The 24,681-nt window shown below is 40.9% G+C and overlaps 1 protein-coding gene and 1 pseudogene across 1 annotated transcript; one reads left to right on the top strand and one right to left on the bottom strand.

The window, feature by feature from the left end:
* The first annotated feature begins 927 nt into the window (after nt 1–927).
* On the top strand, nt 928–5,480 carry LOC127646222 (green-sensitive opsin-3-like; annotated as a pseudogene).
* Nucleotides 5,481–10,307: 4,827 nt separating this feature from the next.
* On the bottom strand, nt 10,308–21,191 carry LOC127646206 (synaptoporin-like). Its single transcript, XM_052129705.1, has 5 exons — nt 21,021–21,191; nt 18,787–18,905; nt 12,806–13,004; nt 12,495–12,686; nt 10,308–11,650 (listed from the first exon to the last, which is right to left on the bottom strand). Exons 1-5 carry the CDS (start codon nt 21,042–21,044, stop codon nt 11,333–11,335), a joined length of 852 nt encoding a protein of 283 aa, XP_051985665.1. The 5' UTR covers nt 21,045–21,191; the 3' UTR covers nt 10,308–11,332.
* Nucleotides 21,192–24,681: the final 3,490 nt, after the last annotated feature.

The raw sequence follows: 24,681 nt of genomic DNA, 5'->3' as shown, positions 1-24,681 counted from the left end.
AGTATTAAAAAATTATATTTTTGTTGTTGTTGTTGTAATCAACATATATTTTTTCTTTCTCTTCTGTTGGTGTCTGATCTCCACCTTAGCCAGAAAATTATATAACTATCAAGCACCTCTTTACTAGACACAAATCATGATTCTGAGAAAAGATGATCAGTGCTGTAAGATTCATGTGAGAATAAAAACATATGTTGAGCAAATGCTATGCAAGTCAGAGAGACTTAAATATCTATCTACAACATCAAGACATAAACATTCCACCAGATGTCATGGTACATCATGTTAAATGTGATAGTTTTGTGTCATTTTCTGTAAAATCAAATTGGTAAATCACATTATGCATCTGAAAATATAGTACAATGATTTTTAAAGTAACAAGTTAAATAGTGTGATTAGATAAGGTAAAAAAATAACAGATTAATAAACTGATTAATAATTAAGTATGATGCATTAGCCTGTTAATACAAAAGCACAGACTTTTATTATTTTAAATGTTAATTAGCTTACTCATATTCACCAATGATCACCCAACCTTAAATGAGCATCTCATTTTCATGCCTATATACTAAAAATAAACATATAAACAGTATGCTTGTTTAGAGAATAGTATTCAGCAAAAAGGTGATTAAAAAGTCCAATGTTCAAGCAGTTGCACAGACACAGTTCTATCAAAGGGTGGCTAGATTTTTGCAAGTTCCACGTGCTCAAAATCTAATAAGAATGTTAATGATCAGACTGTAATCTGTTTCTACCTTTTTCCTTCCTGATCACATTTGGCTACTTGCCGTTAATCTCTCAGAAAGGTATAAAACCAAAAGAGTCACCACTGGAAACACAGGTGATAAGTGATTTGTTTGGCTTCTCAATACAGCTCAGCTTTACTTCACTACTTTGCTGTCTCGTTGCCTAATTAAAAAGCTTAGAGTAAGGATGAACGGCACAGAGGGTAAAAACTTCTACATCCCGATGTCCAATCAGACAGGGCTTGTAAGAAGTCCTTTTGAGTACCCGCAATACTACTTGGCTGAACCATGGCAATTCAAACTATTGGCAGTTTACATGTTTTTTCTCATCTGTTCTGGCTTCCCTATCAATGGTTTGACGCTGGTAGTTACAGCTCAGCACAAAAATTCTCAGACAGCCGTTAAACTTCATTCTGGTTAATCTGGCCGTGGCTGGAATGATCATGGTCTGCTTTGGATTTACGATCACAATTACCTCAGCGGTTAATGGCTACTTTATTTTTGGACCCATGGGATGTGCTGTTGAGGGCTTCATGGCAACGCTTGGAGGTAAGTTTAAAACTAAAAAATCTAAAGTCGCATAGTGTCTTGAAACTGTGGTAAAATATTTCACACATTAATGCAATTATTGTTGAGTTTTTTTGCATTCCAGTTTCTCTTTTTTGATTTCTCCAGGTCAAGTTGCTCTTTGGTCACTGGTGGTGCTCGCCGTTGAGAGATATATTGTTGTCTGCAAGCCTATGGGTAGCTTTAAATTCACGACTTCACATGCTTTGGGAGGAATTGCCTTTACTTGGATCATGGCAGCTAGCTGTGCTGTTCCCCCACTTGTTGGGTGGTCCAGGTTAGTAAAAACACATAAATACTATAAGTGTCATACTCTATCACTTGAACATAGAACCAAAAAAAAGTGAGAAGAACTTCAACGTAATATATCTGTTCATTTAACTCTGCTTATAAACTAGAAAATATTTAAACATCCAGTAACTTGCTTCACAGGTATATTCCTGAGGGAATGCAATGCTCATGTGGACCAGATTATTACACACTGAACCCTGAATATAACAATGAATCATATGTTCTATACATGTTCTTCTGCCATTTCATGGTTCCTGTCACAATAATATTCTTCACATATGGAAGACTTGTGTGCACTGTAAAAGCGGTAAGATTTATCTTGTATTCAAAACGGTACTATGATGTTGTTTTACTGTCTCCAAATATTTATTCATACTCTTTATGATACAAACTGTCCTCTGCCTTCAGGCTGCAGCTCAACAGCAGGACTCATCATCCACCCAGAAGGCAGAGAAGGAAGTGACAAGAATGGTCATCCTGATGGTTTTGGGTTTCTTGGTGGCATGGAGCCCCTATGCTAGCGTTGCAGCCTGGATTTTCTTAAATAAGGGAGCTGCTTTCAGTGCCCAGTTCATGGCTGTTCCTGCATTTTTCTCAAAGAGCTCCTCAATATTTAACCCCATCATATATGTGTTGCTCAACAAACAGGTACGCATTGGATAAACAAGTGCTTCAGATTTATTTATGTCTGAATCGCGTGTCATTTGTGAGCACCTTTATTTCTCAAAACATGTATGTATTCACTGCCCACAACTGACACTCCCAAAGGACCAAATGCGAGAACAAATTGGCTTTGCCAAATTGGTAAAACAGAGGTTTAGTCTTTGCTTTTGATGTCAAACTGTGAACAGACATGCGCTCAACAGCTGGGCACATTGGATAAGCCAGTGAGATCACCTCTAAATTTGTTTATATGCCACGCGAAATTGCCGTAATGTGCAAAAAAAAAAAACCTAAAAGGTGTTTAAATGCCACGAGAAATTGGTGTAATGGGCAAAAATCGACCCGTGTCGACCAGTTTATTTTATACCATTTATGACCTTACACAGATAATCACTGTCAGCTTATTAAGCATAGTTGTAAGAACATTCATGTAAACGTGCTCACTGATATGTAGGACACGTGCTAAATCGGTTCTGTCTCTTTAAGACAAGCGCATATAACGAGACCCGACTCGTCACATACGGACGCTTCGGGCGGTTTCGTCGCATATTGACGCGCCGGGTACACCTTTAGCGTCGTTTTTCGACGCGCAGGGCGGTCCCATAGACTTCCATGTATCTGCGCGAACCGGAGCGTGCAGCGTTGAAATGTCACGTCTCGGGTAATCTCACGCCGCGAACGGGTGGACAGTCGAGACCGCGATCAATAACAATCAAAAGGAATAGGCTGCAATGGCCCCCCCAACTGTTTTTTTATGTTTAAAACCCCGGACACGTCACGTTCTACGTATCTCCGAACCGGAGCGCGCGGCGTTGAAATATCACGTCTCGGGTAAGCTCACGCTGCGAATGGGTCGAGAGTCGAGACCGCGATCAATAAAAATCAAAAGGAATACGCTACAATGGCCCTCCAACCGGTTTTTTATGTTTCGAAACCGGACGCGTCGTAAAACGACGCCAAAGGTACACCCGGCGCGTCGATAAGCGACGCCAAGGGGTCTTGCCCGAGCGTCCGTATGTGACGAGTTGGGGTGTGAGAATGTGTTGGACCTGCATGACTTCTTTATAGCATCCATTTGTGATTAGAATTTTTTATTCTAAATTTTTGAATATTTAATCAACCACTGTCTGTTAAGAGCAGAAAGGGTATTAAAAGAAACATTATTCAATGACATATGTATCTGTGGATTTCATCTTTAGACACAGAGTACGAGTTAAACTTTTACTCTCAACATGCAGTGAAAATATTTAGCTGCACATAACTTCTTCTCCACTACACTACTCAATCACTGATGAGGGAAATCTGAACATTTACCAGAAAGTGACTAATAATAGACACTTTTAGTCACATAGCAGGAGATTTGGTCGCATATGTGTGTGATTTACTTGCATTTTAGAGGGTTGTCTATAGAGTGAAAAATCGATCCTGGGATTTAAGAGTTTATTTCATTCAAACAAAGATCGCGATGCATTAGAAAATTGATATTTTACCCACTTCTACATAAAAATATATATTTAAAGAAATTATGCAAAATTTTGTTTCATTGCTTGTAAAAAATATTTATGATCAGTAAATCTTCTCAATTTAGCCACTACTTTTAAAATGGACAAGAAAATAAAGACTTCGGTATTTGCAAGAACGCCCTTTTCAAACATTTTTTACAAAACTTTGGCTGATTCACTCATTGCTCCTCATCCTGGCCTCTCAAATGTTTGTATCCTCCAGAATACAAAAACCTTGATACACTGAAAAATATCTGTAATTTTAACTGTAAAAGACTGTAAAAATGCTACAGTAAAAACATTTCTAATTGGTTAATTAGTTACCGTAAAATATACGTTAACGTTTTATATATTTAAAAAGACAATACATGTATTTTCATGATAAAATGTTGCAAAAAACAGTAATCAGGCGTTCCAAGAATTCCCTGCGTGACATGTTACATTTCATAATATTTTATGGGTATATTTATGTTTCTTATTTTTAATATCAGTTCTATGCTATATTTGATGCAGTTTAGTTCATGTTTATTGCTTGTTTTTTATTTCACGTGTGTCACCCTGATGGTGTTAAGTGTTTGTTCGAGTGACACTGAGCACTGTCTCTACATGTTTATTTGTCATTGCTCCCAGAAGAGCCACTATTGATGAACTTCATGTCATCATGTACCCCTCTGTAATTACTATGGTGATACATTACATTATAAAGTGAAAAGCAAATTTTTACAGTTTCAGAAGTTAAATATATTAAGTTTATCATTTCATAATATAAACAATGTTACTTCACCGTACAATGTACAGTAAAAACAATAGTTTTAAACTGTAAATTTTGATGTAGTTGTGCTGTAAAGTTGTTTACACTTTTACAGTATTTTTTTATATAATTATTCTGGCAAAAACAGCTGCCTTTTTATTTTAATTATTTTTTTTAGTTTTGTAAAAACAACAGATTATTATTTAATTTTTTTTACAGTGTAGGGCTAATTTTGGATTCTACATGTATTTATCTTTGCTTTATTGTAGCATTGTACTCTTATTTCACTGTGTCTTTTCCTCAGTTTCGGAGCTGCATGCTGACCACCCTTTTCTGCGGCAATAATCCTCTTGGTGATGAGGAGTCCTCAGTGTCAGCAAGCAAAACAGAGGTGTCCTCAGTGTCTCCAGCATGAAAAGAGGAAATTGTCTACATGCCTGGCTCTCCCATACCGATTCTTGACATAGAACATTCAGAATTTTCATTTATTTCTATGTGGATGTCGTTGATTATGCACACACATTTTTTTCTATTTACATATATCTGTTTTTATCCCTCCATAATTTGTCCTCATTGCACCTTGCAGTCATGTAGATGTCCAGTCAGTCAATTCATTGAGCACAAATACAACTAACTCTAACAGGATTACAAGATTAGGTTTTTACAGAAGTAGGAACTGCACTGACTTCTTAGTGGGCACAATGAAACAAGATAAAGATAAGACAAAGATCTGCTTAAGCCAATTTGCAAGGTGCTCTCCTAACTGTGGTGGTGAACATTCACCTGGCTTCCCTGGCTAAAGAATTAATGTGTTTAAACTAACTGCTTTCTCTCTCATGATGAGAAGTGAGCTTGTTCGTCTGATTAATGGTTCAGAGTAATGTTCAGATATTTTTCTGCAGCTCTGCTCAAGTTATGTGTTGTTTACTGTATACTTTATACATAATAAAAAATTGTAGAGACAACACTCAAAAAAATATTTTTGTCTATTTTTAAGATTTACACATTTACATTTTAATAACAAAATTAAATCAAATTGAAGTAAATAATTAAACAATTTTATGTAAAGCATACATTTCAGTTATTACATAACACTCATATCATTACATCCTATCTCATTCCACATGTCCAAAGGACCATTTGTATATACATTGTGGGAGAAAAAACAATATAGGGCCCTATATTATAGGGGACAATTGCTGAAAAATGCAAGGATTAAAAATCCTAAAAGCTCAAATAATTTTTTTCCCTGCAGCCTCACATTTAAACAGCTATAAATTGATGAATAAAGATTGCAATCTGAACATATTGCCCATTCCAAAACATTATAGCTCAGCTAAACTCCTCACATTCTGTATAAATAGCATCATTTAAAAAGCAAAGAGGAGATGCTGAACCAGTTACTAGTACAGAAATTTACACTCTGATCAGAGACAATTGAAAATCTACAATGGTTATTTATGAACAGGATCTTTGCAGCTCACACTCACGTGGTTTCTCAAATGGTTTGGTAAGGTAGAACCCAAAAAATTACCTAAAATTAATCAAATATCTGTAATTATGTTGAAGCAACTGGTTTTATGTGAGCTAATGGTCAGGGATACAGCTGGAAAACATGCTTTCTCCCACTGCTGGCATTGGATTAACACCTGTTCTTAAATACACCACTGTCCATGTGCCAGTTCAAGAGAAGTAAACTATCTATTGTTTCAGTGGTTAATAATAAAATAGGGTGCCTGTAGTGGGGGTAATTTAAGGCTTGACATGTCCCTAACATTTCCCTGATTATACTGACTACTAAGCAGTCTAAACTAGTTTTTGTTATCTTAACAGCACACATAGCCTACTGTACATGTATCATTTAAGGAAATGTGCACAGTGAAGGGGTTGCAAAAGGGGTGCAGGTGGTTTACTATAATGGTAAAGAAGTCACATTTGGCTCTTTTGAAATGGCTTTTGAGACATAGGACCTGTCAAGTGGCTGATGGGAGACCAAATGATGATATCAGGTAAACAAACCTAACCTAAATAACCACTCACTGCAAACAATACAATTTTGTATTAGGTGCATGTTGCTTCTCTCTTTGGCATATCGCGGTGCCATTTTGTTGCCCGTTCGGCCCGTTTCATGGCCGGCCCACCGGGAAAAGTCCCAGTTCCTCCTATGGCCAGGTTGACACCTATGGCCACACTGGCCATAGGTGTCAACAGTGAAGTGGCAGAGTATCAACTGGCAGAATGTCAACAGTGAAGTCTGAAAGCTTAATGAATGCTATCTATCTATCTATCTGTCCGTCCGTCCGTCCGTCCGTCCATCGGTCCATCGGTCCGTCCGTCTGTCCGTCTGTCTGTCTGTCTGTCTGTCTGTCTGTCTGCCTGTCTGTTTGTCCGTCTGTCTCCTGCCTGCCTGTCTGCCTGCCTGTTTGTCTGTCTGTCTGTCTCCTGCCTGCCTGCCTGCCTGTCTGTCTGTCTGTCTGTCTGTCTGCCTGCCTGCCTGTCTGTTTGTCGGTCTCCTGCCTGCCTGCCTGCCTGTCTGTCTGTCTGTCTGTCTGTCTGTCAAAGTCAAGAAACCACCTAGTAATGCCAAAGGAAACATCCAGAAATTGGCAATGTCCTACAGTAGGCCACAGGCCCAATCCGGTCCGCCCAATCATTTTTATCTAGCCCTCCAACTGATTTTTATTCAATTGACTTGCAGTCTGATTATCAGAGTGCTAAACTGTCTCTGAGATTGCTCTCTGGGCAAAACTCAGTATTGACAAGATTCAGTGGCACATGCAACAGCATTTTGCATGAGTTTAACAACACTGACAACACAGCTTGTGCAACACAGATACAGAAACAGCCCAGGTATTTAAACATAAGGCTTACAAAAGGCTTAAATAACCATAAAATCTTTCCTTTTTAAAGTTGATTTAAACTTGTCTTGACAAACTTTACATTTCTTGTTGACAGTTTGAAACTATTTTTTGCGCAGTTTTACACAAATAAACATGCAGACCATGGATTGTTTTTCTTAGTAATTATGAGAGAGCTGAAGAAAGAATATCAGAAAAGGACTGTGCTGAGGATATTCCCTTCAAGTTTGTCTTCAAGAAGATTTTATATTGTATGCTCTCTTTAGAGTAAGATTGTTTTTTTAAATATTAAAAATTATATAAAAATTATTACCTGAGGAGCTATGTAGACTTACTGAACACTTTATTAGGAACACCATGGGCCTAATAAAGTACCCGACATGGTCTTCTGCTGTTGTAGCCCATCCGCTTTAAGGTTTTCACCTCAAACCTTAAGGCAGATGGGCTTATCTGAGTTACTGTAACCTTTCTTTCATCTCCAAACAGTCTGGCCATTCTCCATTAACCTCTGTCATCAACAAGGCATTTCCGTCTGCAGAACAGCCATTGGAAGTTTTTTGTTTTTGGCACCATTCTGAATAAACTCTAGAGACTGTTGTGCGTGAAAATCCCAGGAAATACTCAAACCAGTCCAGCTGGCACCAACAATCATGTCACAGTCCAAATCACTTAGATCACATTTTAACCCAATTCTGATGGTTGATGTAAACATTAACTGAAGCTCCTGACCCTTATCTGCACGATTTTATGCATTGTACTGCTGCCATATGATTGGCTGATTAGATAATTGCATAAATATATAGTTGTAAAGGTGGTCCTAATAAAGTGCTCAGTGAGTATATATTATCCATGCTTTAATTTGTCTATCACACATACCCTACAGGATTTGTGTGAAAAGGATTATGAAGTGCAAGAAACAGCAGGAATTGGAAAATGGCATCGGCTTTGATCATTTCTCTCATCTCTCTTGTGTAAAAGATGCCCAGTTATGCCAGTGCCTGAGATCCCACTGTGCACTGTGCCCCACATCAATGAAATCAGCAGCAATTTTCCCCATTGTGTATGGAGATTATGTGAACATATTTAGTTTGTGTGTGTGGTTCATAACTGAGTATTTGTATCTCATTTGGCAGCAAAGAGCATGAGATGTAGGGGTCATAATTTCTGTGAATTTGATATAGAAATATAAAATTATGAATGGATGAGTTAATGTTGACCTGTTTTTGAGGCGTTGTAAAAACCTTGGCCTCTTAATCCTGACAGTTATTTGTAATTTGAACAAATATATTTGATATTTAGTTAATTGATGGGTTATGTTTAGTTTAAGTTTAATACACACATTTCTTTGGTCCGTGAACCGCTGAAACTCTGACAATAACCACTACCATGTGGGTCATGGTAATTACCCTGATAATTGCCTTCATAGATCAATTAGATAATTATATATTTATGTATGGTTTTAGGTTGTAAATGGTGGTAGTCACAATCAGATGCATGCACTAACTGTTTCTCAGCTTAAAAAACTGATATCTATATATTTTTTATTTTTAAGCCTCGGATCAGGGCATTATCTATGAGCCAGAAATGACAGATGGATGAACAGGATGAAGAATCTGGACTGAAACAGGGTAACAGTGAGGGTCAGCCCAGCCTCCTCTTCACATAAATTTGTACCTCCTAATATCGATCATCATGGTGTCTTTTAATTTGCTTGGCTGACTCTATGATTAGCTTATACTCAGTCCTCTAGAGCAAAACATAAATTCCACTGCTACATCATGTGCCACCATGAGATGTTTATTCTGCCATTATGTAATTAAGTGCCTACTCTATTTATATAAGCCCTCTAACAAAGTGATTTCCACTCTCATTTAACAAGCCTTATAAAACGCATAGTTCCGATTCTAAATTCTGATTGGATGAGTCTCTTTTGAAGCCATTTTAAAATTACTATAATGCACACTGTGACCACACATTCTATATTAATGTGCCAAGATCCTACTGTGTGTTGCTTGGCAACTGCAAACTGCCTACAGTTAGGTTACTGAACTATCTGCAGAATATTACTCTGATCATTTTTTTGAATAAACTTAACTCTTTATTGAACACTGGTCTCTTTTGTATTAGTGCTGTTGCAACCGTTTTATCAAAGCCACTCAAGTCCACGTGTTACAGTCCTTTAACCATGGGTAAGGGGTTTGATATGAAGTAGAATTCCATAAATCCTCATTTAGATTAATGGATGGAGGTAAAGCATGAACTGTCTATGAGCACCTTTTAAGCATATTTTGCATAATGTGACTTGCTGTGACACCTGTAAATTAAAGTATGTATAAATTGCTGTCTTCTCTCTCTTTTCTACTTCAATGTACACGCACTTCACTCTTTTAGTCTAAGGCATGTAATTGAACAGCTGTAGAGGTTCTCAGTTATAACCATTAATTTGGTACCAGCAAGATGCCAGTGGCTAAAATCTCATGACCACCTAAAAGCTGCAATTTGGAGCCCTGGCAGCTGCAAGCATTTAGCTTCACTGCAGTGGTGTATATACTCTGCCGATATAGAGCTGTTAACCATGAGGCTGAGATTGGGCTCTGACAGGGCAAGAGATCCTAATTGCTCCCTTACACCCCTTCATTAAAAGGCTTAATGGGGAAAACAAGTAGCTTCGGCAGTGGCTGTTGTCTCTTTTGTAATAGACAGCCCTAACAAAGAAACAGCACAAGAACATGTAGATAGAGAAAGAGATAATTTACTATGAATCCCCTATGGGGATGTTTCTGTGTTTGAATGCTTTCATTTCTTCCTCTGCCTTTTGTAAATTTCACCATGATTGTTTATTAAAGGTTCATTAGCTTTTCCAGAAAAGAATGGAATTGGTAATGGTAACTTACATCAAACACATAAAACTGTAATTTAGAGGAATAAGTAGTATTTTATTACCTAATTATAAGACACAGTTACGATCGACACAATTACAATCAATTTACATAATATTTGAGCAATTTTGAATCTCATAATAAATTGGAACTATATACCGACATTATTGCATTGGATTTTTTTCAGAGAGACTCATCCTCATGCATGCATTTCACTGAACACTGTGTGTGGTTAGACAAAAAGATTCATTAAAAAGAGCTCTGACTGGTCATCACCCCTCGGATTTCAGTATTTCAGGACTTATCTCTCTCTGACTCAAATCATATTGCTCATCCCAACTGTCTACTGGTAATTAATCATTATTCATGACAGAACATAAAAAATGAGTGCTGTGTGTGTTGTACATGCCTTATAAATACAAATAGAACTAAATGTTTTTACAATGTTATTACTATATTATTACTATGGTATTACAATAATCCATGGTATTATCATTTTTTGGACCCAACAATGATAGTAATGCCATGGTAATATCACATTTGAAGGACCTTTGAGTACCATGTAAATACCATACTATATGAAAATGGCAATCACACAGTACCATAGCATACAGTGTATCAATGTACGTATTATTACCACAGTACTTTTGTTTGGGAAATATTTAAACAGATAGTGTAAACTGTAGATGTAGACATTCTACACTTTAAAATACTACATAAGTATCACTGAATCTTAACAACTATATTGTACAAATATATATATACAGTATAACAATATATTATATATAGCCCATATTTGAGACAATACTAAATTAGTTTGAATTAATATAATACGTAAATATTAAGGATGCAAAAGAGGTTAAATACTGTATCCCGGAGGAACTTCTGTTGGGAATAAACAAATAAATAACAGTGTGCAGACAGATATCTACAAAAATTCTACAATTTCCAATCATATGTGAGAAATATCAGTTATTACTGATAGTTATTACTGATATTACTGAGTTACTACTGAGAATAAATCAGTTTAGACAGCTTTTTTATTTCTTTCTCTTCTCAACCCATGCTCTCTATCTCAGATCTCATTAACAAATATGAGAGGGCCTCTGGATGTTGGACTCCCCACCTGTCGGTACAGCATTGGCTGTCCTAAATTAGTTTGGGGTAGGCTGAAGCCTCCGCTCGATAAGTCAAAACTCCCCTGGTTGTAGAGCCTTTGGCCAAAGCCGGTTCCAGATTGATCACAACTGGTTTGACTATATTGCCTGAAGCTGCCGCGTTTCTCAGAGGGAGTTCTGGATGGATATCGCTGGGTGGACTTGTGCAGACCTGTCTCTTTGTAGGCAAACCAAATATTACCAGCCCAAAGGAAGAAGTTCAAAAAACCAAAGGCCTGGAAGCAGACAAGGATAAAACAGAATTATGGAACGTACATTTTCAGATAGACAGACAGACAGGTATTGTGGGTGGTTGCTAGGGAATAGCTAGTTGGTTGCTAGGGTGTTCAGAACAGCCTTAAAGATTGTGCAGATTATTTTAATCCCACATACGTAGTATGTCTGTAGTACATAGCCTCAATATTAAACCTTAATTTCCTTTCATTTTCCTTTTGTATGAAATTGTTCAAAAAAGTTAACCTAAAAAATAAAATTCTTTTGTATGAAATTGTTAAAAAAAAAGTTAACTATTTCATATGACATTAAAATGTTTATTAAATATTTCCATTTCCAAATTTCTACATAATTTTACGTATACTGTATATTTTATTAATTAGCTAACTAGAGTAAGATTTTTGGTCTCGAATTAGGGATTTTTGTAAAACTCCATGATTTTCATGCACAATAGTCTTTACAGTTTACTCAGAATGGTGTCAAAAAACAAAACAAAACAGTGAGTGGCAGTTCTCCAGATGGAAATGCCATGTTGATTAAAGAGATCAACTGAGAATGGCCAGACTGGTTTTAGCTGACAGAAAGGCTACGGTAACTGTGTGTTTTTTTTAACTGTAGTGAGCATCTCAGAATACACAACACGTCAAACCTTGAGTCGGATGGGCTACAAAATCATCACGTTGGGCACTTTATTTGGACCATAGTGTTCCTAATAATGGGCTTAAGCCAACATTATCACTTTGTCCAGTAAAGTTTTGATTTCCATCACAATAATAGTGGTAGAAAAATTGGGACATTTTTGGGACGATTACTTACAAATAGCTTCCTAATAAACAATATACTCACCACAGACATGTTAAGATTTGTCCATATGGGCTCTTGCAGGACCTGGCATAGGTTCTCCTGGGCTCTGCATGCAGACATTAACAGCAGGATCTGATGCACATTAGTGGCTGTCTTCACTCCAGACAGAGTCTTAGCCCAGGTAATTGAACTCCCCAGCCAAAGACTAGAGAAAGCTATTGTCACCAAGAAGTCCTATAGGGATTGACAAAAAGACCCCAAAGAATAGAAAGTGTTGATGATTAGATTAAGCAGACTTCTTAGTATTTATTTTTATACAGATTGCACATTTAAAAATTCTGAAATGAACTCACAATTACTGGACCTCTGTTCTTCTCTCTGTATTTGTTCTGGTAGAAGAAGTAAACTATTGTGGCCAAGAGGGAATAGAGAAAAGCCAGGACCGACACAGTGACGAAAAACTGAGAGCATGAAGCATAATCCCCTTCGAGAAAGAGAGTCTCTTTCTTTGGACCTTCACATAGAGGAGCACTGAAATGTACCTGCTGGAGTCTGAGAAAACATAGGACTTTGCTGCCGATTCTAATATGCTCAGATTATTTTGTTGCATTTGCATTTTGCAAATATATTTGCAAAATGTGTATTTTGGTTCTTTGTTTCCATGACCACGAAAAGCAGTAGAGTCAAATTAATGTATTGACATTTTAATCACATGAAGTCATTCAAAATTATTGTCAAAGCACATTTAAAGCAAAGAAAAAATTGTTTCTAGATTACAAATTTGCTTCAAGGTCACAAATTGTATTGGTTTTGCAACCAAAACGTCTAGGTTATGTATGTAACCTCCGTTCCCTGATGAGGGAACGAGACGTTGTGTCGAAGAAGCGACACTAGGGGTCTCTCTTGAGCGCCGAATATGCCTCTGAACTATGAAAAAAGGCCAATGAGTTGTTGGCAGACAGTATTTGCATACCCTGCCCCCGGGCAAATACGATGAGTTAATTCAGGATTTTTCCAAGGGGGACACGGCCTGGGTGTGATAAGCATATGAAATGGCATCGACGACCCAGTGGGCAAGCCTCTGTTTGGAGACAGCATTCCCTTTCCGCTGTCCCCCGAAGCAGACAAAGAGCTGCTCAGAATGTCTAGAGCTCCCAAATAGGTACGCAAAGCACGTACCAGACACAGCAATGAAAGGGCTGGGTCTGCCTCCTCCCGGGGCAGCGCTTGCAGGCTCACTACCTGGTCTCTAAAGGGCGTGGTAGGAAACTTGGGCACGTAGCCCGGCCGCGGTCTTAGGATCACATATGTGTCTGCCGGACCGAACTCCAGGCAAGTGTCGCTGACAGAGAACGCTTGAAGGTCCCCGACCCTCTTGATGGAGGCGTGCGCGATCAGCAGGGCCGTTTTAAGAGAGAGGGCCCTGAGTCCAGCTGAGTCTAGTGGCTCGAAGCGGGGTCTCTGGAGGCCCGTGAGGACCACTGAGAGATCCCAGGAGGGATTTAAACTCCGGGCGCCTTTTAGGAACCTGATAATTAAGTCGTGCTTACCCAGACACTTGCCGTCTACTGCGTCGTGGTGAGCTGCAATGGCGGAGACATACACCTTAAGGGTGGAAGGGGACAGCCTCCCCTCCAACCTCTCCTGTAGAAATAAAAGCACTGACCTAACTGCGCACCTCTGTGGGTCTTCAGCCCGGGAAGAACACCAATTCGTGAATAGGCGCCACTTTAGGGCGTACAGGTGCCTGGGGCTCTGGCTTGGTTGATCATGTCTACGACAGCAGGTGGTAGACTGGCTAGATCTTCCACGTCCCATCCAAGGGCAAGACGTGGAGGTTCCAGAGGTCTGGGTGCGGATGCAAGAGCATGCCCCGTCCCTGAGAAAGAAGGTCCTTCCTCAGGGGAATTCGCCAGGGAGGGGCTGTCGCGAGAAGCATAAGGTCTGAGAACCAAGACCGAGTTGGCCAGTACAGAGCCACTAGGGTGACTTGCTCCTCGTCCTCCCTGACCTTGCACAGCACCTGTGCAAGAAGGCTCACTGGGGGAAATGCGTACTCGTGCAGCCCCATGGGCCAGCTGTGTGCCAGTGCATCTGCTCCGAGGGGAGCCTCTGTTCGGGTATACCAGAGCGGGCAGTAGGAGGTTTCTCGAGAGGCAAACAGGTCTACCTGGGCCTTGATGAATCGTTCCCAAATCAGCTGGACCGACTCGGGGTGAAGCCTCCACTCTCCACTGGGCAAGTGTTGTCGTGACAGCGTGTCCGCTATCACATTGAGGTTGCTGAGATGTGAGTGACACTGAGTCACTGCTGGCTCCAAAGGAGGGGACGAGTCGTGACGTGGCGGGAGCGTCCGCCTTGGCGATTTATGTACGTGACCACCGCGTGCTGTCTGACCTGACTAGGATATGTTTGTCGCAAACTAGTGGGAGAAACTTCCTCAAGGCAAGGAAAACAGTCAACAACTCGGCGGTTGATGTGCGGTTGATGTGCCAGCGCAGCGGGCCCCATTCCAATGGCCCGCAGCTGCGTGCCCGTTGCACACAGCACCCCAACCCGATTTGGAGGCGTCGGTCGTGACAAAGACGTGTCGGGACACCTGCTGCAAGGGTGCTCCTGCCCGTAAAAAGCAGAGGTCTGTCCAGGGTTTGAATGTCTGGCGGATACCATATACCCCAGGAGCCATTGGAAAAGTTTTAAAGGGACCATTGTGCCTGGCTTGAAGGAAGCAAGGCATTTCAGCACTGACTGCGCACGCTCGTTGGTGAGACTTGCTGTCATTGAGACTGAGTCTAACTCCATGCCGAGAAAAGAGATGCTCTGAACCGGGGTGATCTTGCTCTTTACCCAGTTGACCTGAAGCCCCAAACGGCTGAGGTGCCTGAGCACCTGGTGTCTGTGCGCACATAGTAACTCTTGCGAGGGGGCCAAGATGAGCGAGTCATCGAGGTAGTTGAGTATGCGGATGCCGGCTTCTCGGAGTGGGGCAAGGGCTGCCTCTACGACTTTCGTGAAGACGCGAGGGGATAGAGACAGGCCGAAGGGGAGGACTTTGTGCTGATACGCCTGGCAGTCGAACGCGAACCGTAGGAAGGGTCGATGTCGCGGCAGAATCGAGACGTGAAAGTACGCGTCCTTCAGGTCTGCTGCTGCGAACCAATCTAGATGCCGGACGTATGTCAGGATATGTTTTTGCGTGAGCATTTTGAATGGGAGTTTGAGCAGAGCCCGGTTGAAAACTCGCAAGTCCAAGATCGGTTGTAAGCCGCCACCTTTCTTGGGTACAATGAAGTAAGGGCTGTAGAAACCCTTGTTCATTTTGGTTGGAGGGACAGGCTCTATCACATCTTTGAGTAAAAGAGTAGCGATTTCCGTGTGCAGGGAATTGGCATGTTCGCCATTTACTGCGGAAAAACGGATGCCCGCGAAGGGGGGCGGGGGCCTCGCAAACTGAATTGCGTAACCGAGTCGAATGGTCTGGACCAACCAGCGTGACGGGTTGGGCAGTTAAAGCCCCACGCCTCCAAACTCCGTGCTAGGGGCACCAAGGGAACGAGTATTTTTGATGTACCCGGCGGGGCTTCGCAGCGGGGCGGAGCAGGTAATGCGGCTTCGGGAGGCAAGGGTGCGTCCCGAGGCTGTGGTGCTGAGAAAAAACTCAAAGCACTTACCTTGCTCCGCACGCCCGGCAGGGGGTGGGTTCCTGACTGATGAGGAGGTCCGATGTTGGCGTCCTCTGGACTCTTCTGAACCGGCCGGCCGGGGAACAGTCTTGGGGCTGAGGGCGGAGGTACCGCATTCAGGAAGCCGGGACTGTTGAGATCTGGAAGCAAAGTGCCGTGAGGACAGCATTTGCAGGCCATGTGACCCAGAGACAAAGGAAATAGCTCTGTTTTTGAGAATGTGGGTACGGGGGGTGCGGCAAATTAAATAAGTTTAACACAAAAGTCTCCTCCCGGAGCTAACGTCTTGGACTCTGGGTCGGATGTCTCAGGAGCACCTGGGAGCCTTCTGGGTCCTCGAGGGGGTCCGTGAGATGGGGGCATGAACCTCCTGCAGGGTGCTCGACGCTGGGGCTGAGAGCTGGGCCCAGGTTAAGGTGGAGCAGGGTGTTTCTTAGCCACAGGGGGATGCCCTCGGTGATCAGACGGGGCTTGGCCCATGGCGGCAGGCTTGCAGTGGGGCATGATGTGAGATATGGCCTCCGTCTGCTTCTTCAACTCTGAACTGCTGGGCGAAGTCCTCAACGGTGTCGCCGAAGAGGCCGAACTGGGAGACAGGGGCGTTGAGGAAGCGAGCCTTTTCGGTTTCACGCATCTCGACCAAGTTCAACCATGGATGACGTTCCTGGACCACGAGCATGGCCATCGTCTGCCCGAGTGACTGCGCTGTGACCTTTGTAGCTCTAAGGGCGAGGTCGGTCGCTGAGCGCAACTCCTGCAGCACATCGGGATTAGGGCCATCCCCGTGCATGTTTCTGAGCGCCTTGGCCTGGTGGACTTGCAGGAGAGCCATGGCGTGCAGGGCAGAAGCGGCCTGTCCGGCGGTGCTGTAGGTCTTCGCGGTAAGCGAGGATGTTGTCCTACAGGGCTTGGAGGGGAGCACAGGGTGACCCCGCCAGGTGGAAGGGTTTCCGGGGCATAGGTGGAGCGCAACTGCCCTATCCACCTGGGGAATCGCCGTGTACTTATGGGCCGCTCCGCCGTCGAGGGTAGCGAGAGCAGATGAGCGAGTGGCGCTGTGATGAGTGGAGAGGGGTGCTCTCCACAATGACGTCAGCTCATCGTGCACTTCCGGGAAAAACGGGACCGGGGGGGCGAGGCTGTGAGTGGCGCCCGGACCCCAGGAACCAGTCATCCAACTGTGATGGCTGTGGGGAGGATGGAGGGTTCCAATCCAGCCCCACGCTAGCGGCGGCCCGGGAAAGCATGTCGGTCATCTGCGCATCGGACTCAGCCTAGGTGTGCTGGCCCGAAAGCGGCAGCCCAGGGGAGTACTCTGCGTCAGATGTCGCGCTCTCCGATGCAGCGGCGAGCTCATCCACTTCAAGCTCGAGAGGATAGGCAGACTGGCTGTGAGGCGAGCCGCTGTTACCGCGAGCACGGATGGGAGTCAATGAGCGTGCTGGGGGGCGGGTGGTCCGAGGGGGCGTACCCGGCAGAGCTGCACCTGCTGCCATCCCCGGATCGCTTCCAGTGCCAGCCGCATTGTCCTCAATCCCGTGGAAAGAAGGAGCAATGCGGGGGGCAGCTGGAGTGGCTTGCTTTCTATTGAAAGCAAGCCGTGACCGCAACGTTGTCATGGTACCATGAACCATCCACAAACGCAGCCACGGTGTGATCGCTGCACAGATACACGAGACAACGCCTGTGGCCGTCTGAAGCGGAGAGCACTCTACCGCATCCAGGAACAACACAGGGGCGGAAAGGCATCTTTACAAAGACGCGTCCTGAAAAGGATGTTCAACGCCGCTGTGTTTTGCTCTTTTAGAGGAAATTACTCTTGTAAAGAAAATCACTCTTTTAAATAACTCTTTCTAGTTTTCTATGCGCTGACGAAGTGCCCAGGGGCAGAATGCACAGCTGTGCAAGAAGGAGAAAGCCGCTGTTATGCACCATCAATCCAACAGCATGCAAAGTTTCAGAGGAAAAGGCAGGAACTGGTGTGTGTGACTGCATGCACTACCATCAGCTCCAAAGAAAATTTCTGAATGAACTCATTGGATTTGCCCACTTAAATACCCGTATGTCCGGGGGCGGGGTATGCAAATACTGTCTGCCAACTTCTCATTGGCCTTTTTTCATAGTTCAGAGGCATATTCGGCGCTCAAGAAAGACCCCTAGTGTCGCTTCTTCGACACAACATCGAAGTGAGCGACAGACGGGGAACATTCATTTCTATATCAACAAAACTACATTTTAAACATTGTTTTTAACTCTTAGTTTTTGTTTTTAGCATTTCATTATTATCTAATTACCAAGAAGGTAAACAGAAATGTAAGCAACATCCAATGCCTCAAAAGGTTGTATGTTTTTTGTTCTGCTCTCATAAGTCAAGACGGTGACAGCAGGGGCTTATGTCCTACAAAGTAAAATATTCTCTAAATAAATGTAGTAAACAGACTTCAAAGACTTTTGTGCCAATTTGTTATCTTAATTTGTTATCTTCTACCTGTTTTGACCCTTAAAATGACTTAAATAACTGATTTTAACTGGCAGCCAATCAATTTAGATGTAAATTCCATTAAATATGCATTATGTAGATTAACTGACAAATATTGTTTTTACAGTGTAACTTACATTACTATGTGTTTTGTCTGTTTAAGAACACTTACCTGAATGGGTAGTTGAAAATGATACTGATATTGTTATGGGTTTTGTCTGCACATTGCACTTTAACCAGTATCTGTCCCGTATACCCCCCACATGTTGCAAATGCTAAAACAGCAAAAAGCTGTGGGGAAAGAAATGCGAAATATTAATTGAATTCCTTGTTGAAAAGACAGTATGAGGAGAAGACAAAGATTAGGTCTCTTGTCTGTAATTTTCAATGTCATAAAATGTACTTTATCAGATGAAGTCTGACACAAATTAACCTCACAGAACATTAAAAGATTCTGTTTTAATTACCTTTTGATTTAAGGTCTTTTTCAACAACCACTTAGCCGACTGCTGTGTGAAATGTCTACCTGAAAAAGTTTTTAATGTGCTAAACCCTGTGAACCTGGAACATGTCTGTCACAATTTTTATATTTCACCATTTCAGTATCCTGTTTGTTGTAATGAATGGAAATGGATAAAGATTTACTGGACAAATGCCAGAGCTTTATTCTCTGAGGTCACAGGTGTTTGATAAGATATGTGTCCAAGTCCCTTGAAATTCACTCTTTCCACAATCCCTTCCGCTCTCTCTCTCTTTCTGATACTATAATACAGCAGCTAAGAGGAATTGGGCACTTTAAATTTAGATTTAATGCCTTCGCTGCATATGTTAATTAAGCACTGTCTAGAATTATATTGTTCTGGGTATGGGTGTGTGTGTGTTTCAGAGAGAGTGTGTGTGACAGAGAGAGAGAGAGAGAGAGAGAGAGAGAGAGAGAGAGAGAGAGAGAGAGAGAGCGAAAGAGACAGAGACCTTATTTAAATTCTATCTTTATTGCTATTTGTTACCATTTTATTATTATTATTTGTCTTGTCATTATCTGTTTTGTGTATTAATGCTTTGGCAATATTGCATGTAAACACAACCATGCCAATAAAGTACTTTTAAATTGAAATTGAAAATTGAGAGAGAGAGATAGAGAGAGAGAGAGAGAGAGAGAGAGAGAGAGAGAGAGAGCTAGAGAGAGAGAGAGAAAGAGAGAGAAAGAGTCAAAGACTATTTTAAGATTATTTCAAAGATTATTTTAATTACAAAATATTTGGAATATAATTACCTATATGGTGTTTTTACCATGTTATTGTTTTCTAATGATTTGAGCAATATGTAACGTAAAGAAAGTAACTATGAGATATTCCAGGGATGGTTCACAGAAAAATTAAAACTCTGTTGTCATTTACTCCCTCGTGTTGTTCAAAACTTATATGACTTTCTTTCATCCGTGGAACGCAAAAGGAGATGTTAGGCAGAATGTTCCGTTTCAGTCAGAATCTATTTTTCCATTCCATTTGAGTTTGACAAAAAGTAATTCAGATTTGGAACAACATGAGGGTGAGTAAATGAGAATTTTCAGTTTCTGGTGAACTTTCCCTTTAAGCCAACCCCAAAACTGTATAAACATTCTAAAAACATTCCCGAAACATCCCTTATGGGATCTAAAATATAATATCTAATAATATTGTCTAAAAAAGTCATGTTTGATGTACTATAATAAAATATAAATACAATGTTTTTGGGGTGAACAGATGAAACAAAGAAGAAAAGCAGTATTTTCTTTGATGAGTCTATGATGAGACCCAACTATGCAAAGGTTACACAGGGGTTGCCAGCACATGCACACAAAGGCACCAACACTAATTAGCTAAAATTTACACATGCAGTACGTGCACACATGTACACACTCAGAAGCAAATATACAATCATGCTGCATTTAATTTAGTTCAAATACATCATTAATGTGTCTTTCTAGTGCTGAATGGTATCGATCTTTTTGCCATTTCAGCAAGAGCAGATTAATTATTCAGGCAAAAGGGATTACAAACAGGAAGCTGATGCTGCGAACCTAAAGAGCAGCTAATAATTAAACCTAATTTCTAATTCACGTATTTGCATGCATATAAACACACTATATTAAGAATACAACTTTGAGAAACCCCACAAAATATTAATGCATTATAGCCAATTAGTACTTTCACCAGACACTTAATCCTGTTACTGTCAATCAAATTATGGGCAAACCCAGTACATTTACATACTGGCACACTTTAAAATAATATTAAACTTCTATATTGATAAGTTTAGTGGTACGATTGTGCCAACACTTTTCTGACAAATAACAAAGAAAAAACAACAACAAGCAAATTTGAATGCCTTAAAATCAACAAATATGAAGTTAAAAATAATTCTTACCGGAGCAAATATGACCATACACATTGATGAAACGGATTGTACATCAGCCTATGGGTCTGTCTATGAGAGAGTATTAAGCTCCTCTGCCACCCAAACCAAGAGATACTGAGTGAGTGAACACCATAGAAATGCATCAACAGGGATAACTGGTACTGTGTTGGTCTGTGTGTCAAAAAAGAGACACACATGCAGATATGCACTCACACACACACACACACACACACACACGTTGGTGGGGGGCTATCATTATGAGAACTCTCCATAGACACAATGATTTTTATACTGTATGAACTATAGATTCTATCCCCTAGTCCTACCCCTAAACCTTACCCTCACAAAATCATTTCCAGCATTTTTACATTAAAAAAAAACAAACATTGTTTAGTATGTTTTTTAAGCAATTTGAATTAAGGCGACTCTAGAAATGTCCTCATGAACCACATTTATAGCATAATACCCTAGTAATTACCAGTTTGTAACCTAAACAATTGTCCCCCTAAACTACTTAAACCTGCCCACACATGCATGCACATTGTGGGGTCACACATGATCATATATGCAGACACCTGGTAGATAATACATTAAAACCCCTTACACAAGGTGGTTTCAGCCGCGGGGGACGTAGTAGACGTCACATTTATGCATTCACATTTATGCATTTGGCAGACGCTTTTATACCATCACTTATAAGACTGTTATTGTTGTCTTTTGATAATATTCATGCTCAGCAGCTCACAAACTGTTACACTTACATTTTACATTTATGTATTTGGCAGACGCTTTTATCCAAAGCGACTAACAGTGCACTTATTACAGGGACAACCCCCCTGGAGCAACCTGGAGTTAAGTGCCTTGCTCAAGGGCACAATGGTGGTGGCCGTGGGGTTCGAACCAGCGACCATCTGATTAACAGCCCTGTGCTTTAGCCACTACGCCACCACCACTCATACTGTTGGCAAACTGTTGTGAAATGATAGATTTGATTTGTTCTTATAATGCTTAAAACCTCCACTAAAGGGGGGCCTGGGTAGTAAGCATGTAAAGACACTAACTACCACCCCTGGAGTTGCAAGTTTGAATCCAGGGCATGCTGAGTGACTCCAGCCAGGTCTCCTAAACAACCAAATTGGCCTGGTTGCGAGGGAGGGTAGAGTCATATCCTCGTGGTTGCAATAATGTGTTTCACACTCTCGGTGGGGTGCATGGTGAGTTGTGTGTGTGGATGCCACGGAGAATAGCGTGAAGCCTCCACACACACTATGTCTCCGCAGTAACACGCTCAAAAAGCCACATGATAAGATGCACGGATTGACGGTTTTAGATGAAGAAGCAACTGAGATTCGTTCTCCATCACCCAGATTGAGGTGCGTCACACCACCACGAGGACTTAGAGCGCAGTGGGAATTGGACATTCCAAATTGGGGAGAAAAGGGGACGGGAAAAACAAAACTCTACTAAAGTGTCTTTGTAGGTCTATAGACATACACATTTTTAATTATTAACATTTTCTTTTGAACGTTGATTAAGTGACTATCTAATTTCACACAAGACACTCATTTGTAACCACCTTCTGAGATCTCCAGAAATGGTTACTAAATCATTAAATGAATCTGAACGAATTTTGGTGAACATAGTCAAAACACTTGAGCCACTTGGATACATTTTAATCCCACAATGCACAAAGCACAGAGTAAAGCATATAGTAAAAAATTTAATTGTGCACATGCACAATTGTCATTATTGTAATTGATCAAATAATTTATTCAAGGAAAATCTTGTGCTCAGTCTTTTATTGTCATGTGTGAAACAGAAGCAAGTGCTCCACAAGCACCTATCCTAACCCTAACCTAACCTTAACCTACAGAGCCACAGAGCGAGTTAATGAGTAAGGGAATCACCTTTGTTTCAGTGCCACAGGGGACTATGAAGGGGACCTCATGAGGAATGGCGATGCATTCTGTACACATATAAAACTATTAAACTATTTTGACTGTTACAGATGGAGAGATTTTACTCTTCATTCCAGCTTCCAGTTGGGAACCACAGTTAAACACAGTAGATCAATCTATTCAAAAATGGATTAGGTCATATAATATATTTGTTAGATATTCTCCAGCTGTTACAACTGCACCGGACAATTTGTCAATTTTACAACGTAAAGCTATAACTGAACTACGTAAGAACAGAGATATAGTCATTAAACCAGCAGACAAAGGGTCTAGCATTGTAATCCTGGATAAACAACAATATCTTTTAGAAGTCAACAGACAACTAAATAATACTAGTAATTATTTTCCTTTGTCACATTCTCTGTTAATAGATACTCAAAAACAGGTTACAAATATTTTAGAAACCATACTTGATGAGGGGTACATTAATCAAAAACAAAAAGCTTATTTGATGGAACCTGACTTACCCTAATATAGGAGATTTTTCTTACTTCCTAAAATCCATGCAGATCCAGAGGCTTGGACGGTTCTGTGTGAGGTTCCCCATGGTTGACCCATTGTATTTGATTGTGACAGTGAAACTTATAGGGTGGCAGAGTATATAGATCCTTTTCGTAATCACAGTTTCCAGCTAATTTCTTCTTGTTTACTATTGATGTGGAAAGCCTTTACACTAACATCAATACTAACTTAGGGTTACAGGTGGTGGGATAACGTTTTGAGTGGAATCCTAACCAACTCATACCTGATGATGCCATTTTGCAATTGTTGAAAATAAATCTAACATGAAATGACTTTGAATTTGACTCTCAGTTCTTGCAGGTTCAAGGTATGGCCAGCCTATGCAAATATCTATATGGCTGAATGGGAGAATACATTGTTCTCTAAGTGTTCCTCTTTACCTCTTATGTACTATATATACTTGGATGGTATTTTGTGATCTGGCACCATGATAAGACTACATTTCATCAATTCTATGAAATAGCAAATTCACATCACAATCACATAAAATGAAAGAGCAATATTCCTAATGAACATATTTATCGTTTGGATACAATTATTATAATTTTTTTAACAGAGAAAGTTTGTGTCTAGACACACACTGCCTACTGCCTAAAAAGAGTTATAATCCAAAACATACTTTCAGATGTCTGATTAAATCTCAGTTACTTTGGTTTTATAGAACCTGTTCACTGGAGAATCAATTCAATGAGGCGACACAAACCTTGTTTGCAGCACTGAGACATAGGAGGTATTCCAGGCGATTTCAGGCAGATTAAATCAGATACACTGCGGGAACTATGGGAAGGGGAAAACAGACAGGTGGTGCCAGAACCCAAAGGTATCATCCCATTGACTGCAGTTTATTCAGAAAAGACTAAAATCTTGAATGCTGGAGTTAAGGGTGATTTCCAACAAATCCAACAAAAGGTTTTAGAGTTACGGTCTTTTAGGTTGGTGTCTGCATATAAGAAGAAACAAAACCTTAAGGATTTATTAGTCAAATCTACCTTTCTATCAGGTTGAATGCGGACTCCCTCTGTGGCTCTTCATTTTCAACTGATGAAATACCGTCGTCTGGTGAAAAAGGCTATCCAATCAGACAGCATTTACAAACCAGGAATGTAGTGTATGTGATTAGATGTACCCATTGCAACAAAATGTATGCAGATGAAACTAAGCATAGTATTGCCACAAGGTTGAAACAACAC

The sequence above is a fragment of the Xyrauchen texanus genome, chromosome 7 (genome assembly GCF_025860055.1).
Source record: "Xyrauchen texanus isolate HMW12.3.18 chromosome 7, RBS_HiC_50CHRs, whole genome shotgun sequence".
Lineage (NCBI taxonomy): Eukaryota > Metazoa > Chordata > Actinopteri > Cypriniformes > Catostomidae > Xyrauchen > Xyrauchen texanus.
Note: the sequence above shows the minus strand (reverse complement) of the source record. Positions and strands in the feature narration are given on the sequence as shown.

What these genes read in the sequence shown, in the direction of transcription:
- LOC127646206 (XM_052129705.1), bottom strand. Translation starts at nt 21,044, where the DNA reads ATGTGTATGGTCATATTTGCTCCG. An exon ending in ATTTTCAACTACCCATTCAG is followed by an intron (nt 13,005 to 18,786) that starts GTAAGTGTTCTT and finishes ATGTTTTCTCAG; the next exon opens with ACTCCAGCAGGTACATTTCA. An exon ending in AGAACAGAGGTCCAGTAATT is followed by an intron (nt 12,687 to 12,805) that starts GTGAGTTCATTT and finishes CAATCCCTATAG; the next exon opens with GACTTCTTGGTGACAATAGC.